Consider the following 15000-nt stretch of genomic DNA (forward strand, 5'->3'; position numbering starts at 1 on the left):
AGAGACACATCAGACACACAGAGACAGAAGGACAGAGACACATCAGACACACAGAGACAGAAGGACAGAGACACATCAGACACACAGAGACAGAAGGACAGAGACACATCAGACACACAGAGACAGAAGGACAGAGACACATCAGACACACAGAGACACATCAGACACACAGAGACAGAAGGACAGAGACACATCAGACACACAGAGACAGAAGGACAATAAGATAATAAAAGGCAGAAAAAAGGGCAGAGGGAAGAAAAGAAAAAGGAGGGAGAATAAGTCTACAATGCTGATCTCGTAAATCTGGGCTGGCTCGCACCTTTGGCAGTGAAGGCCAGACTCTTATCTCGAATCAAATAAAAAACCTGACAAGCCATAAAGAACGCCGTGCTCACACCATGCAAGGTGATGACTTGAACGTGAAGCGTTAAGCGCTTGGGTCGCTGTTTGAATGAACAGTGATCTGAGCTCCAGGATCCCGAGTCTTTAGACCCCGTCGCTGGCTCTCCCCTGCTGAGGATCACGGGCGATCTTGGCAGATTTCCTCTCGGTCTCTCCCCCTTCGTGGGCTATCTGGCGGCCCATGGATCTCATTATGCAATTACCACGCTAATTAAAAATCTCATTAAAACTGGAGGTGAAAAAATTGACCTAAGGGGGGGTAACTGGGCTTCAATTAGGTCAAGCTTAGAGTCCATATCCTCACAGATTTCCTCATGACTGGGGCTTGAAGGGTGCGGAGAGTGGAGATCTATGCGCCGCCACAACGCTAATAAGTGGGGATATTAACATATCAACTGAGTGGGAGAAATGAAAGGCCTGCTTTAATAAAAAGCCTGTGCTTCCCCCCCTCAACTCGTTCAGCTCTTACAGGATTTAACGTCCTAAGCGCTCCTTTGTCGGGAAAAGGTTAGATCTTCGCTGAAGCAGCAGGAACAAAACAAAACGGGTAAACAAAAAGCGGGACGCGTCTTCGAGTCAGGGGCAGGCACTGCTTTTCGACAAAGCGTGGCACGGTGAGACGGACTTCCTTGACTGACTCAGAGGTAACCACGACGACCTCTGGCCGGAGAGGGGGTCGGAGGGGGAGGGAGGGTGTAGAGGATGAGGTGTAAACTCATGCCTGCTCGTCTTAGTGAGTGGGGACGCGCGCAGGGCTGAGGAAATGGAGCAGGAAATTGGGTTAGTCTCGCCGCGCTTCCGAGCCCCTCCATCCTTGCAAATCTGAAATTGGGATCCGATCAGGCAAAGCCCGGCAGAGGCAGTGACGAGCACGCCAACATGGAAGGGATTAGGCCCTTCTCTCTCTCTCTCTCTCTCTCTCTCTCTCTCTATTTCTCAATCTCTTGCTCTCCCACCTCTCCTCCCCCGCCCCCGAATGCCGCTGGACAGGACCAGACCCAATCTAAAGCCACCTACCACACACCCCACAGGCAACACAAGTCATTACACACCCCTGCAAATGCACACACACAGAGAAAGACACCCCCGCACATGTGTGCAGACTAACACACACACACACACACACACACACACACACACACACACACACAAACAGTCTGAGTGATAAATCGCAGTGTGATGGGGACAGACTGGATCTCTGTGAAAGGGGGGTGGCAGTGTTGGAAGGGGAGGGGGCGGCGTAGGGGGTAGAAAGAGAATCACACACACAGACAAGCCTCTGTTTCCATGGCAACCGCTGGCCCCCTAAAATCATTTCTCTTATCAAAATTAGGCTGAGGCTGGGAGGGTTAGGAGGTTAGGACGGAGCGCAGAGAGCAGCTGTGTGTGTGTGAGTGGCAATCGGAATCTGCACGACTGTTTCATGAAACGACTCTATTTACACAACATACGCCTCTGGAAGCCCAATAATGACTTCAGCCTGCACTGATAACCCACTGAGAGTAAGTCCGCAAAGTTACTATTGGAACTATTGACGAAAGTTTCCGAAAGAAAGGAACATATGGGGCCTATAAGGGACTTAAAAGTTTCATGCACAGTATCATGGGCCCTGCACTTTCTCCAGGGTAGTATTTGTTTAAAAAGGTCATGGGAAATCTGGTTGACGGCCTTGAAAGTTCAAGGTCTGATTGAACATTTCCAGACACTTTCACCTCAAAGCTATATTTTTCTACCTCTGTAAAACTAATGGTGATTCAACTCAGCCTATGGCAGGCAGGGACTTCATGCCTCAGTGTACACAGTGTCAAAGGGGCTATGTCTCTGTGACATACACTTAAGGACAAGGCATTAAACCAGGAGCCATTTTGGCTCAAAAAACAAAGCCGTGAAGGAGCCAATATGGTGGTCATCAATCATATTCACTTTCCATTTAGACGGAGAGAAACTGCCAACTGCATATTTTTTTTTTTAAATCCATTCAAGCTGAAGACTGTACAGTAAATCATATGCAGTAATGCACTTCACTTTTGGGCTCTTATAAAACTTCAGTTCCAAAACTCTCCAATGATCTTATTATTATGGTCCCGGAGGATAGGAGGCTGTACAACAGCAAAGCTTTGGCAGCATCAGTACATAATAAATGAAACATTCTGTCATTATTATTGTTCACCTGAGTATGGGAATATTCTAAACCGATCAAAAGTTGCTATTCCTGTTAAGGCTTAGATATACGCTGATCGTATAAAGTAAGGCGCTATTCCTGTTAAGGCTTAGATATATGTTGATAGTATACAGTAAGGTCTGCAGATGTCTGTGCCTCTTGTCTCCACTCCAGACCTCTCTACGCCAGTGAAGGGGTTTTGTATTCCACACGGCAGGGGATGATCACGCTGCCACTTAGTTTACTCTCCAATCTCATGAAATGTAAAAGTTTGAGACATCAGTGCGAGACTAGAAAGACCCAATCATCTCCCTGATTTCTGATTTTTGTAGATTTTTTCCATTTTACTTACAAATGAGCCTCTTTGTAATCCATGCCAGCAATAATACAGAGCAGTCTGCGTGTAAGATTGGCTGCCATGGGGTATGTGTGGTACTGCTTCATCTGAACAGCCCCTCCAGACCAAAGTAGTCTCTGCAACCAGACAGACAGACAGACAGACTTCTCATTTCTCTTTTCTCAATGCATGGCACACACAGTGTGTGCTATGGTAGCTGGTTTGAGAGAGAGAGCAGAGATTGTGTGTGTGTGCCTGCGTGCATGCCGGCGTGCGTGCGTGCATGTTGGTACGTGAGAGTGTGTGTGTGTGTGCGTACGTGAGAGTGTATGTGTGTCTGTGTGTACGTAAGTGTGTGTCTGTGTGTGTGTGTGTGTGTGTGTGTGTGTGTGTGTGTGTGTGTGTGTGTGTGTGTAAGGACACACTCCCCTCCACTGCAGCTCATAGCTATGAGCAGTGTTGAGCAGTGACTGCTGTGTGAGGACATCCCTAGTGACATGGACAGCCAGCCTCTGACCAGCTCAGCAGCACAGAATAAAGAAAATGGCTGCACACACATCTTCCCATTCACTCTTAAGCACATGGGAGCACCACTGTTTGAAGTGCCAGTATGAAGAGCTCTGGAGAGAACCTTCAGTTGACCTTAGGCACCCAGGAAAAGACACAGGAAGGATTAGGGAGATGAAAATAAGGGGGCAAGCAGCAACCACGTCAAGACACAGGTGACAGCGAAAATAAGAGATTTTACACAACTAGTGAAAAGTTGAAGACATTGTAAGGAATTTGTGGATGATTTGTGGATTGACTTTGCTGGATTTGTCCTTTAATTAGTCCTAAAATGTAGAATGTTACACTCTAAATCCAGTGAAAGAAAATGCAATCAGATCAAATGAATAATGGCTGTACTTGTCCATGTTTTCATGAAAATGTTGTCTGTCAATCAGAGTCCATGGAAGAAAATGTTGAACCTTTGGATTTAACAAGCAGCTGAACTCCATTTAGCAACAGCAATGTGAACCAGACGCTTCTGCTTCAGTTAGGAGGATCTTCTGACTATTTCTCCTTAAAAATGAATAAAATTGACATATCTGGGAAATCATGAAAGGCTGTGTGTTGAGGTTATGACGAATGTGGGCATGCCACAATGCAAATATTCTTTGCTTTGAGCCACTACTTCAGCATATCACGCTGGCCCTGACATTCACTTGTAAAATTCATTGATTTCTCAATGATGTCAAAGCATCCAGGCCCCGAGGCCTTAAAGAAAGCCCCAAACCAGGATGCCCCCTCCACTAAGCTTCAAAGGAGGGAGGATGTACCATCGCTCTGCCGGGACAATGTGCTGCGGACATACAGGATCAAAGTTGAATGTTTTGGCAGGAGCACAGAGAGGCACGTCTAGGGGAAAACCACTCCAAACCAACACCAGAGCCTAACCCATAACCCCTGAGGAGAACATGGACATGATAACCCAGGGATAATACTACAACAAAATGGCTTCAACACAATGCAACCCCAAGGGACTTCGTCATTTACACAAAACATCCCAGGACTGTTTCCCATGAAGGGATTGTCTACATTGCCTCCTATCCATTACACAAGATACATAGTTGAGGCTACTACTTCTAAAATACTCTGCTAGTTACCACATCCCAGAACCGTCATAAATGTATGAAACATGTTTTCAATAAAGACATGAAAATGTACAGCAGTTGGGAAGTTATTACTTTAAATACACTATGTCTGTTATTTTGATTTACAAGAGGATAGTACCATGTTATGATGAATACAAAACAGACAGGTATCTCTTGATAGGGTTCAAATTTTTCCCTTAAGCTACAAACACAAAGAAGCATTTGTTAAAACCCTTCCCTCAAACACCTTAACATCTAAGTTCTTCAGCTTCTCAAATACAGAGGCTTTGAGGAGAAGAATGAAGAAACTTCTAAAGGTCCACATATTACAAAAGACTTTATTTTCAATCAGCATAATTCATAAAAGTGAAATATTGGATGTCAAAGCACTCTGTGGATTGTTCTATGGTTTTGGTGGACTGAGTAGTCTACTATATGGTGTTGGACTGAGTAGTCTACTATATGGCGTTGGACTGAGTAGTCTACTATATGGCGTTGGACTGAGTAGTCTACTATATGGCGTTGGACTGAGTAGTCCACTACATGGTGTTGGACTGAGTGTGTCTGGCTGTGACCTCAAGAGGGCCCCGTGCCTCTGACCAGGCCAGTGCTGTTTGGACTGGCACCCCTGACTGGCACCCCTGACTGGCACCCCTGACCAACAGCACTGAGGGCGAGAGCGGACACACGCGTCCAACCGGCCGGCCGTCTGCGTGTGCAGTCGAGCGCGGGGAGGCGGCACTCACACAGCTGCTGTGCCAACTGGGCGGCCAGACAGAGACAGTCCTGCGTGTGTCCTTGCCTTAGCCTTAGCCTGAGTACCCATATGGGGCTACGCACAAAAACACACACTCACTCAAATTCCCATACATACAAGCACACACACACACACACACACACACAATAAAACATGCATAAATATTTACACACATAGAGTAAATCCTCTAAAGCAAATGTTTATGTATGTCATCATTAAATAATCTCACACATGAAGGGTTGACCCGATCTGGACCTAAGAAGACCACTGCTACAGAAGTCCGTTGTATTTAATACTTTGAATAGAACCAAAGGAAGCAAGAAATATTGGATTTCATGTCTACTGGTTTAAATTCCACAATGCATCAATTACTGTGCACCGTTATGTCTAAACTGTTTGCCCTTCTGCTCCTACCTCCTCCACTTCTACATGTGTGTGCATGTGACCCGACCCTCTCTAGCCTCTCGCTCACCCCCTCCACTTCTACATGTGTGTGCATGTGACCCGACCCTCTCTAGCCTCTCGCTCACCCCCTCCACTTCTACATGTGTGTGCATGTGACCCGGACCCTCTCTAGCCTCTCGCTCACCCCCTCCACTTCTACATGTGTGTGCATGTGACCCGACCCTCTCTAGCCTCTCGCTCACCCCCTCCACTTCTACATGTGTGTGCATGTGACCCGGACCCTCTCTAGCCTCTCTCTTCCTCCATGTCTCTGGCTACTTCATGTTTTTCTTCATCTTTGGTTCTCCCTCTCCTAGAGCTCGCTGCTCCCTCTCTCCTGTCTCTTTCCATTTCTCTGATACTATCCGACTCCAATCTCCCCCTCTCTCTCCCTCCCTCTCTCTCTCCCTATCTCCCTCCTTCCTTCATTCCCTCACTCACCATCCCTTACTTCAGTCCTCCATCCCTCTGTATCTCTCTCACTCTATGTCTACCTCCCTGTAGCTCTCCCCCTCTCTCTCTCTCTCTCTCTCTCTGTCTCCTCTCCTCCCCTTTCTCTCTCCTCCCTCTCTTCATGCTCTCAATCTCCTCGGCTCACTGCAGCTCATCTGGTTCATCAGAGGGATCAATAGTGCACTGATCATTATTCTGTGCGCAAAGCCCACACATCGGCCGGCCTTATTCCATCACACAGCTACCCCACCTGACACACACACAAACACACACACATACACACACACACCAGTACACACTCACATATACACACTATATATGTTCATGTACACACACACTCATGCACGGACACACTCATGCACAACTACAGGCACACACACACACACACACACACACACACACACATACACACACACACACATACATACACAGGCACACACACAGACACACATACAAACAAATACACACACAGGCACACACACATGCACACATACAGAAATAGACACACACACACACACACGTGCAAACACACACAACTCTTACTGCCATACACAAGATAGTTGATTAAAGGCAGGTCATGATTGTACAACATGGCTGTGCATTGGGTTACTAATTACTTTACAGACACACACAGCATCAACCATTCCCCTTCTGAGTGACAATGAATGTGACGCGGAAATGGATAATCAAGTGTTCTTGAGAGGGCTCTTCAAGAGAAAGACAGAGTTTTGGAGAGCCTCTGTCATGAATACCTGAGATCTTTCAGTCAACACTCCTGAAAACTGCACTTGCCAAAGTCATTTCCCAAAGTCGAAAACGATGTGTACTTGCCGTCTTGTAAACAGCGCCATACTGTTATCAAAGGCCACAACTGCTGATTATCTCAAAATTATGTAAATAGATGTATTATTTTCTAGCGCATCATCTTGCATTGGGAGATATTTTATTTTTGAAGGTGGCTTTCAAAATCCTTTTTATTAGAACAAAATTACTAATAAAGAGTATCTTCACAATTTGTGAAGAGGAGAAGTAATAAAAAGAAGTAAAGCAGACAGACGAAATGAGAGAGAGAGAGAGAAAGACAGAGAGAGAGAGAAAGAGAGAGAGAAAGAGAGAGAGAGAGAGAGAGAGAGAGAGAGAGAGAGTGAGAGAGAGAGAGAGATGGGGACAGCAGACAGGGACAGATGGACAGACAGAACGACAGACTGACAGACGCTACCTCATGCTCCGCAGATCCCAGCCGCGGATGGCCGTGTCATTGGCTGTGGCCAGCTGGGTGCAGTTGTGGTGCGGGCTCCATTTACCCGAGGTGAACTTCAGCTGCCCTTTCCCCTCCAGGGTGGCACTGCTGGAAACCTGCAGGGAAGGCGGGGGGTGGGGGGGTGGAGGTGGCAGATCGATCCGCATTAGTCTACCTCGAGCCTCACTCGAAAACCCAGGAGGAAAGGATCGCAAAAACAAAGTGTAAATGTGTGGCTGTTCGTCCCTGCCCAGGCCCTTCTGCTCGAAGAGATACCGTCTCACATGGGAGTCGAGTGCGCTATTGACGCAAGGCAGAAAGACAGACACAGGTGAATGAAGATTTCCTAACACTATAATCTAGGGATTCAGCGGAGGAGAAGCTGAGATGTTCCAGTGACCTTGACTGAGCGTAATGGAAGATTTGATTGTCTGAGGGTCATAAAAAAGGCCCTTCTACCCATTTACTATGCCCATGGGTTTCAATAAAAGGAAAGCTCAAGAGATTCAAAGCATGAGAGCGCTCCATTTGTCAGCGCCCTTGAGGAACACTGCACTGACATGAATGAAAAATCACAAGCATCTCTCATCACGCGGTTAGCTGGACATAATATGACGTCCTAGAGACTCAGAAAAGGACAGAAGTGGTTGGACATGGCATGTCATACTGTCCTGGGAAAAAGACTAATTCCTCCAAGTGATTCAGACTGATGCCGCTGCTAAAACGGCCAGAATGGGTCACAGGACAAGGGGCCAGCTCAAGTAGCATACAACTTGAACAACCTCTCCTATGGAACAACGCAAACCCTTCTCTTTATTCACACGCAATGGAAAAGCAAGAGCGGGACTTGGGTTTGTTTTTCGTCCCCCCCCCCCCCCCCCTCCATATTCTGTTCTCTTAGTCTTATTTTGATTTTTTTTGGTAGCGTTCCTTTCATTTCTGCCATGCTTGCTGGAGACAGGCCAGAGCACAAAGCCTGAGCTGAGCTGGGGCGTATCGATCCGAGGGGCTCCTGCTCACGCTGGGCTCAGGCTCATTATTTCACACAGAGCTCTGCCGTCCTCAGGCCTCTGAAGAGCAATGGGGGGAAAAAGACATCAGAGCAAATACAAACACAAACGCCGTCCGCACAACAAAACAGGAGGCGGTGCACCGACACGGGGCTGGGCATTCACTTGTGTGCCACCCTTTTTAGGTGGCCGTTAGTGGAAATGCCATTGACCACGGGGTTGAGGTGGCAGTGATTTGGAGAGGCTGAGCAGCAATTTGTCAGAAGGGGGTTGCCAGAGTGGCAGGTACTCCTACAAGGGCCAGGGCTGAGGCCACCTACAGCTACATGTGGCTGCTAGCAATGAGGGGAAGAATCACCATCGCCTCTTTCCTTTATTTCTCTCTCTCTCTAGACATATTCCCTTACTGTCTCTGTCTGTCTGTCTGTCTCTCTGTCTGTCTGTCTGTCTCTCTGTCTGTCTGTCTGTCTGTCCTTTCCTCTCCCTCGCTGTCATTTTCCCCTCTCTACTCCGTCTATCTCCCCCCACATTCTGTCTTTTTGTCTGTTTTCACGTCTATCCATTCCTCTCGCTCTCTCCTCTCTCCTTTCTCCTTTCTCCCTCTCTCCTCTCTCCTTTCTCCCTCTCTCCTCTCTCGCTCTCTCGCTCTCTCGCTCTCTCCTCTCTCCTTTCTCCTCTCTCCCTCTTGAAACGTGCTCGGATTTCATGGGAAGCCTAATCCAGGCAGTAGCAGGGGCTGAAGGGGCGCAGATGAACACATCAACGGCAGCATTTCAGATGCAAAGAGGGATGTGGGAATGGAGGAGAGAGAGGCAGAGGGAAGGAGCGGCAGGGAGTGCGATGGAGATAGGGAGGGGTGTGTGATGTGAGGGCGCGGGGTGCGGTGATGTTGGGGTGGGGAGGGGGGGGGGAGGGAAGGGAAGGGAAGGGGGGGGGCTGCATGCAGGAGATTAGCATTCTCATCAGCAGTGGAGGAATCTGGCTGCTCTCTCTATTTTTTTCAGCTCTCCCTCCCTCCATTTTTAATGGGCGAAGTGCCCTCAGCAGGCCTTGCCACTCGATAACCCTCCCCTCCCCTCCCCTCCCCTCTCTCTCTCTCTCTCTCTCTCTCTCGCTCTCTTTCTCTTTTCAGCATGCAAAGCTGACATTAGTGTGACCCCACAGGGGGCCTGTGCGTGGCATCGACCATAGCCCTCTCGCCCAAACCCGACCTCACCGTGTGTGTGTGTGTGTGTGTGTGTGTGTGTGTGTGTGTGTGTGTGTGGTTTGTGAATCTATGTGTGAGTGGGGGGAGGGGGCAGTGAAAGGGTAAGGGCTGATGTTTTCACAGGTCCACTGCAGCACGCAGTCACACGCTCCAAAATGTCAAGTCACCGGGTCATGTCCTGCCAGACCTGGGCCACAGTGGACCCCTGTGAAAGTTCCTCTCCCAGGCATTAATTACTAATGACGGCGGTGGGATTATTAACGAGTGCCCTCCACACTGCAGACCACCGCTAATGGGATAGTAAGGGACCAATGTACGGCCGGTCATCCACACACACACACACACACACACACACACACACACACACACACACACACACACACACACACACACACACACACACACACACACACACACACACACACACTTTAAAGGAAAAGAAGCAATCCAACCAACACTTATTCTTACTTCAAGAATAAAAACAGATAAAGAGTGAGATTTGTGATGGTAAATGCATGGTCAGGCTGAGGGGTTTCTGTGTCATGGAAGCAGGTGGTATCATGAAGACATGGACCTTACACAGCACAGAAGAACACAGAGAGAGGGTGGTGGAAAGTGGGCTCTAAGTGGGGTAGAAATTCACTGAGGCATATATGTAATGCTGCTGCCACCACTCTCTCTGTCCCTCCTCTCTCTGTCCCTCCTCTCTCTCTCCCTTCTCTCTCTGTCCCTCTCTCTCTGTCCCCCTCTCTCCTCTCCCTCCTCTCTCTTCCTCCTCTCTCTCTCTGTCTTCCTCTCTCTGCCCCCCTCTCTCTCTCTCCCTCCTCTCTCTCTCTCTCTCCCTCCTCTCTCCGTCCCCCTATCTCTCCCTCCTCTCTCTCTCTCTCTCCCTCCCTCCTCTCTCTCCCTCCTCTCTCCGTCCCCCTCCATCCCCCTCTCTCTCCTCTCTCTGTCCCTCCTCTCTCTGTCCCCCTCTCTCTGTGTCTGTTCCCCTTGGAGTGTAGCTCCAGAGAGGCTGGGTGCGGTGCGGTGCGGTGCGGTGCGGTGCGGCGGTTATCAGATAATGAGGCAGCCTGCGTCTCACCGTGGCTTTGGTGGAGCTCTCCTGAAGGTCCCACAGCACCGCGTGGTTATCGGCCAGAGAGATCAGACGCCTGCCGTCGCCCATGGGCTCCCATAACACACTGCAGGGGGGAGAAAGAGAGAGAGAGGGTGCGAGGGAAAGAAAGAAAGAGATAAAAAGAGGGTGATAGAGAGGGTGAGGGAGAGATAGAGATGAGTTAGTGTACATTAATTAGCACTATAAGCAGTCTCCTACTCCTCCATTTCCCTGATACCTTGTATAGTTTAAGTGAGGCAGCATCCCACCAAGGCCACCATAACATGGGCAGATTTTTAACTAAGCACACGGGTGACATTCAGCATCAATCAAGCCTGGCTGAGTTATGGGCCCGGGCCGGGCTTGGCAGCCCATAGATTTGCGCATTATATCCTCTGTGTCCTGAAACGTGTGTGAAGCAGCAGTTCTCTCCCTTCTGCCTCCTCTGAGACTCCAGCGCCTTCCAGCTCCAACCGCCAGCCACCTAATTACCCAGCAGCCCCAGCACCAGACGCAAAAGCTGTGGCGGCAGCAGCAGCGGCGGCAGCCGTCTGCACTGCAGTGGGCTGATGAGGACAGTGGAAGGAGGGAGAGAGAGAGAGAGCAGGAAGAACTCCTACTTAGGATTCCATCTGGCTCTTGTCATTCACATGCTTTTACTTGTGAAGGAGGAAAGAGGGAGAGGGGGATAGACACACAGTGTGTGAGACAGAGAGAGAGAGAGATAGTGAGAGAGAGAGAGAGAGAGAGATTGGGAAAGAGAGGAGTCAGGGTAGAATAAGCATTTATGAGGGATATAAATTGCTGAGCAGAGGAGTGGCATTGGTGGCAGCAGCGGGGTGTTTATTTCTCCGCTCTCTCCCCCTCCGTCTTTACGGCCCTGCCAAGGTGCTGGGAGTCAGGGGTGCCAAGGTGCCAGGGGTCTCGTGCGGTCAGGTGCATCTTCCTGGTAAACCCCCCTGCCAGTCACGCTCATCACGCCCGCCGTTTATTCCATAAAAAAAAGAATTAGCCCCAATTCCAGCTCAATTTATTCAGCGCTTTGAGATTTATAAGTGCGGGCCTCCCAATAGTATCAATTAATTCATAAGAATGGGGGCGACTCACTTTTTATGGCCACGTTATTATGCCAGACCCATAAGTTAAGGGCGGGAGGATTAAAGAACATAAGTCATGTGCATTTGACCTTGAAGAACAGAGGCTTTGCATCTTTGATTGAAGTGAATATGTAAATATGTCCTGAAATGGCTCAAATCTCTCTCCCCCTCTCGCCCTTTCCCCTCTCTCGCTCTCCCTCTCTGAAGGCCCCATGCATATTAAAATGAAAAGTTGGGATGCGCTCGCACTCATCGCAGGAACATGGCACCTTCTGCGGCAGCCCTTTGACTCGCTGAACAGTGAGATGAGAGGGATCAAATCTCAGCGGCTGCATTACTCAGTTGGGGGTCGAGGGGAGCAGGGTGAGTGGGTAGGTTTGGTGGGTGCGTCTGGTCTCCAGGATGGAGCCGAGATGGAGGTTCAGCGCGCCGAGTAGCCCACGCTGGGCTGCCCAGCCACTGTCAAACCCCACTGAGATTAATCCGTCACTGCTGGGCATATTGACTGACCTACATATGTATATATATGTGTGCGCAAGTGTGCATGTGTGGTTTGTGCTCTGCATTGGGCTCCAATTGATTCCCTAACAGGCCCAACTGAGTGCTAATCGCACTGTGATTTCCAAGACGACAAAGCACCTAACCGTACCCCACCACACACAAAGACACACACAGACACACAGACACACAAAGGCACACACAGGCACACACAGACACACACAGACAGACACACAGACACACGCTACTCCCTTCACCATCCCCCACTGTCCCAATGCCCAATCACACCAACTGTCAGAAAACACTTTGCCTGTTGATCATTTAAAACACCTCCCGGTTCTTAGCCAACGCCCGATTGGCGCTAAATGCTCAATCGCTATCGATTTGCAGACGCACGTCACACCAAAACCAGACTAGACACTGCACTCCCGGGGGTTGCAACAACAAAAGACACAAAAAAAGAGAGAAGAAAACAACAACGGTGGCTACAAAAAAAAAATGCCTTTTAATGTTTCTTTTATTTATTTATTTTTGTTTGTTTGGCATCTCACTTTTGTGTGGTCTCTTCAAAGGATTCGGCTTTAAAACCCGAGACTGTCTGCCAAAATAAATCTAAATCCATACCTCTATTCTCCTCCATTTGATTTTTCGCAATGGAAACAAAGAGGGGACAATCACAACACTAGGCTAGCTGAGATGTGTTGTGGTACGGAGTACGGGTTGGGGGGTGGGGGCTGGGCTGGGCTGACTGGGGCTGGGCTGTGCTGGGCTGTGCTGGGGCTGACTGGCGCTGACTGGGGCGATGGGCCACGGATGCAGGAGTGCTTCCATCAGAGCACGCAGACGGAGATGGAGTGGGGCTGCCTGAGAGCGATCAGGGAGGCGGGCAGAGGAGCGAGGCAATCCATCTTCAAAAAGCCAATAGAACAGCAGCGAGCATGCTACAGGACACTCATCAAACAAATACACACAGGCACACACACACACACACACACACACACACACACACACACACACACCAATAAAGAAACCAAGAAAAAACACACACAGATACACAAAAGCATATACTGGACACACACACATACAAACAAACACACAATGTACAAGGACACACACACACATAGGCATATGCACACTCACAAATACACATGACAATAAAGAAACCAAAATAAAACCACACACTCCTATACTAAACAGTCAAAACACACACACACACACACAGATACACAACTGCATATACAGGACACACACACACACACACACCGTTTCGGTCCCCTGCCCTTGAGAGTTTCCCAGCTCTGGAGGTGAGAGGGAAGCAGCCCCAGCACCATCAATCTCCCCCACAGAGCTCCACTCCACTGGCCTACTCTGCCAAGCATCGACTGCTAAAATCCACATGCACACGTATACACACACACACGCACACAAACGTTTACCCACATGTGTGCACACATAAAGGCACAGACGCACGCACGCACACACTGAGACACAATGTTCTCTCTCTCGCTCCCTCCCCAATATATAAGTAGTGAGAGATGATTAATTTCAATCTACCAGATTAAAATCTTGCAAACATGTAATTTTAGAAATCTTTATCCTAGATATTAAATGGGGAAAAGCACGCCACTGTGTCTCACACTCTCTCTTCCTCTCTCCCTATCCCTTTTGCTCACTCAGAGACAAAACCCACTCACAGAGACACACACACACACTCACAGACACACACACACACACACACACACTCACAGAGACACACACACACTCACAGAGACACACACACACACTCACAGAGACACAAACACACTCACACACACACTCACAGAGACACACACACACACACTCACAGAGACACACACACACACACTCACTCACAGAGACACACACACACTCACAGAGAGACGCACACACTCACTCACAGACACACACTCACTCACTCACCTCACTCACCTCCCCCTCAGGTGATACCCCTCCTCTGGCAGCCTCTGACAGACAGGAGAGGAGGATGCCCTGACCAGCTGCCACCCTTTGCTGGGGGAGCCGTTAGCACGCAGCCAGCCCCAACCATGCTCTCACTGACACCTGAGCGAACCAATCAACACCTGCCACAGCCCTTACCACCCTCCCTCCATGCTGCCTGACAGCCCGTCTGACGACAGGTCCTGCACCTGACCAGGGCAGCAGGGGGCGGCCAGGCTGAGCGCCTGCGAAGGAAGCGTCTCCTGGACGACACCAGGTGCTGGGGCAGGTGCGGGCATGCCAGGCTGGGAGCCCACGGGCAGACGCTGGTGAATCACCGGCACTCACAAGGTGCCAGCTCACAGGAGGATTAAGGGGGGGGGGGGGGTGTCTGTGAGAATGCAGGGCACCAACACACCTGTGACACATCTGCACTCACAGGCCCGGAGGCCACACCGTCCTCAGTGTCCTCTGCGACCTTTCGACCCCAGCGAGGATATAAGGGCATACAAACTCGGGCACAGGACAGGGCACGAGCAGGGCACAACTCTCATGACCTTATGCTGGCACAGAGAGAGGGCAGAGGAGATTTGGAGCGCTTTGTTTCATTTCAATTGAAAAGCAATTCTGCAAGAAAATACAAAAAAAAAATACAAAAAAAAAAAAAGACAGAGCTGGGGGTAGGAAGAGAGGAGGGAGGGAGGG

General features: G+C 49.3%; 1 protein-coding gene across 1 annotated transcript in view; it reads right to left on the bottom strand.

The window, feature by feature from the left end:
• The window catches only part of eipr1 (EARP complex and GARP complex interacting protein 1), a 32771-nt gene that overhangs the window by 5842 nt on the left and 11929 nt on the right, over positions 1-15000 (bottom strand). Inside the window, exons 5-6 of the mRNA XM_012819497.3 lie at positions 10730-10829; positions 7408-7544 (exon numbers count right to left, since the gene is read on the bottom strand). Of these exons, the coding sequence (XP_012674951.1) occupies positions 7408-7544; positions 10730-10829 (237 nt within the window). The remainder of the gene's footprint in view (positions 1-7407; positions 7545-10729; positions 10830-15000) is intronic.

The sequence above is a fragment of the Clupea harengus genome, chromosome 14 (assembly GCF_900700415.2).
Source record: "Clupea harengus chromosome 14, Ch_v2.0.2, whole genome shotgun sequence".
Classification (NCBI taxonomy): domain Eukaryota; kingdom Metazoa; phylum Chordata; class Actinopteri; order Clupeiformes; family Clupeidae; genus Clupea; species Clupea harengus.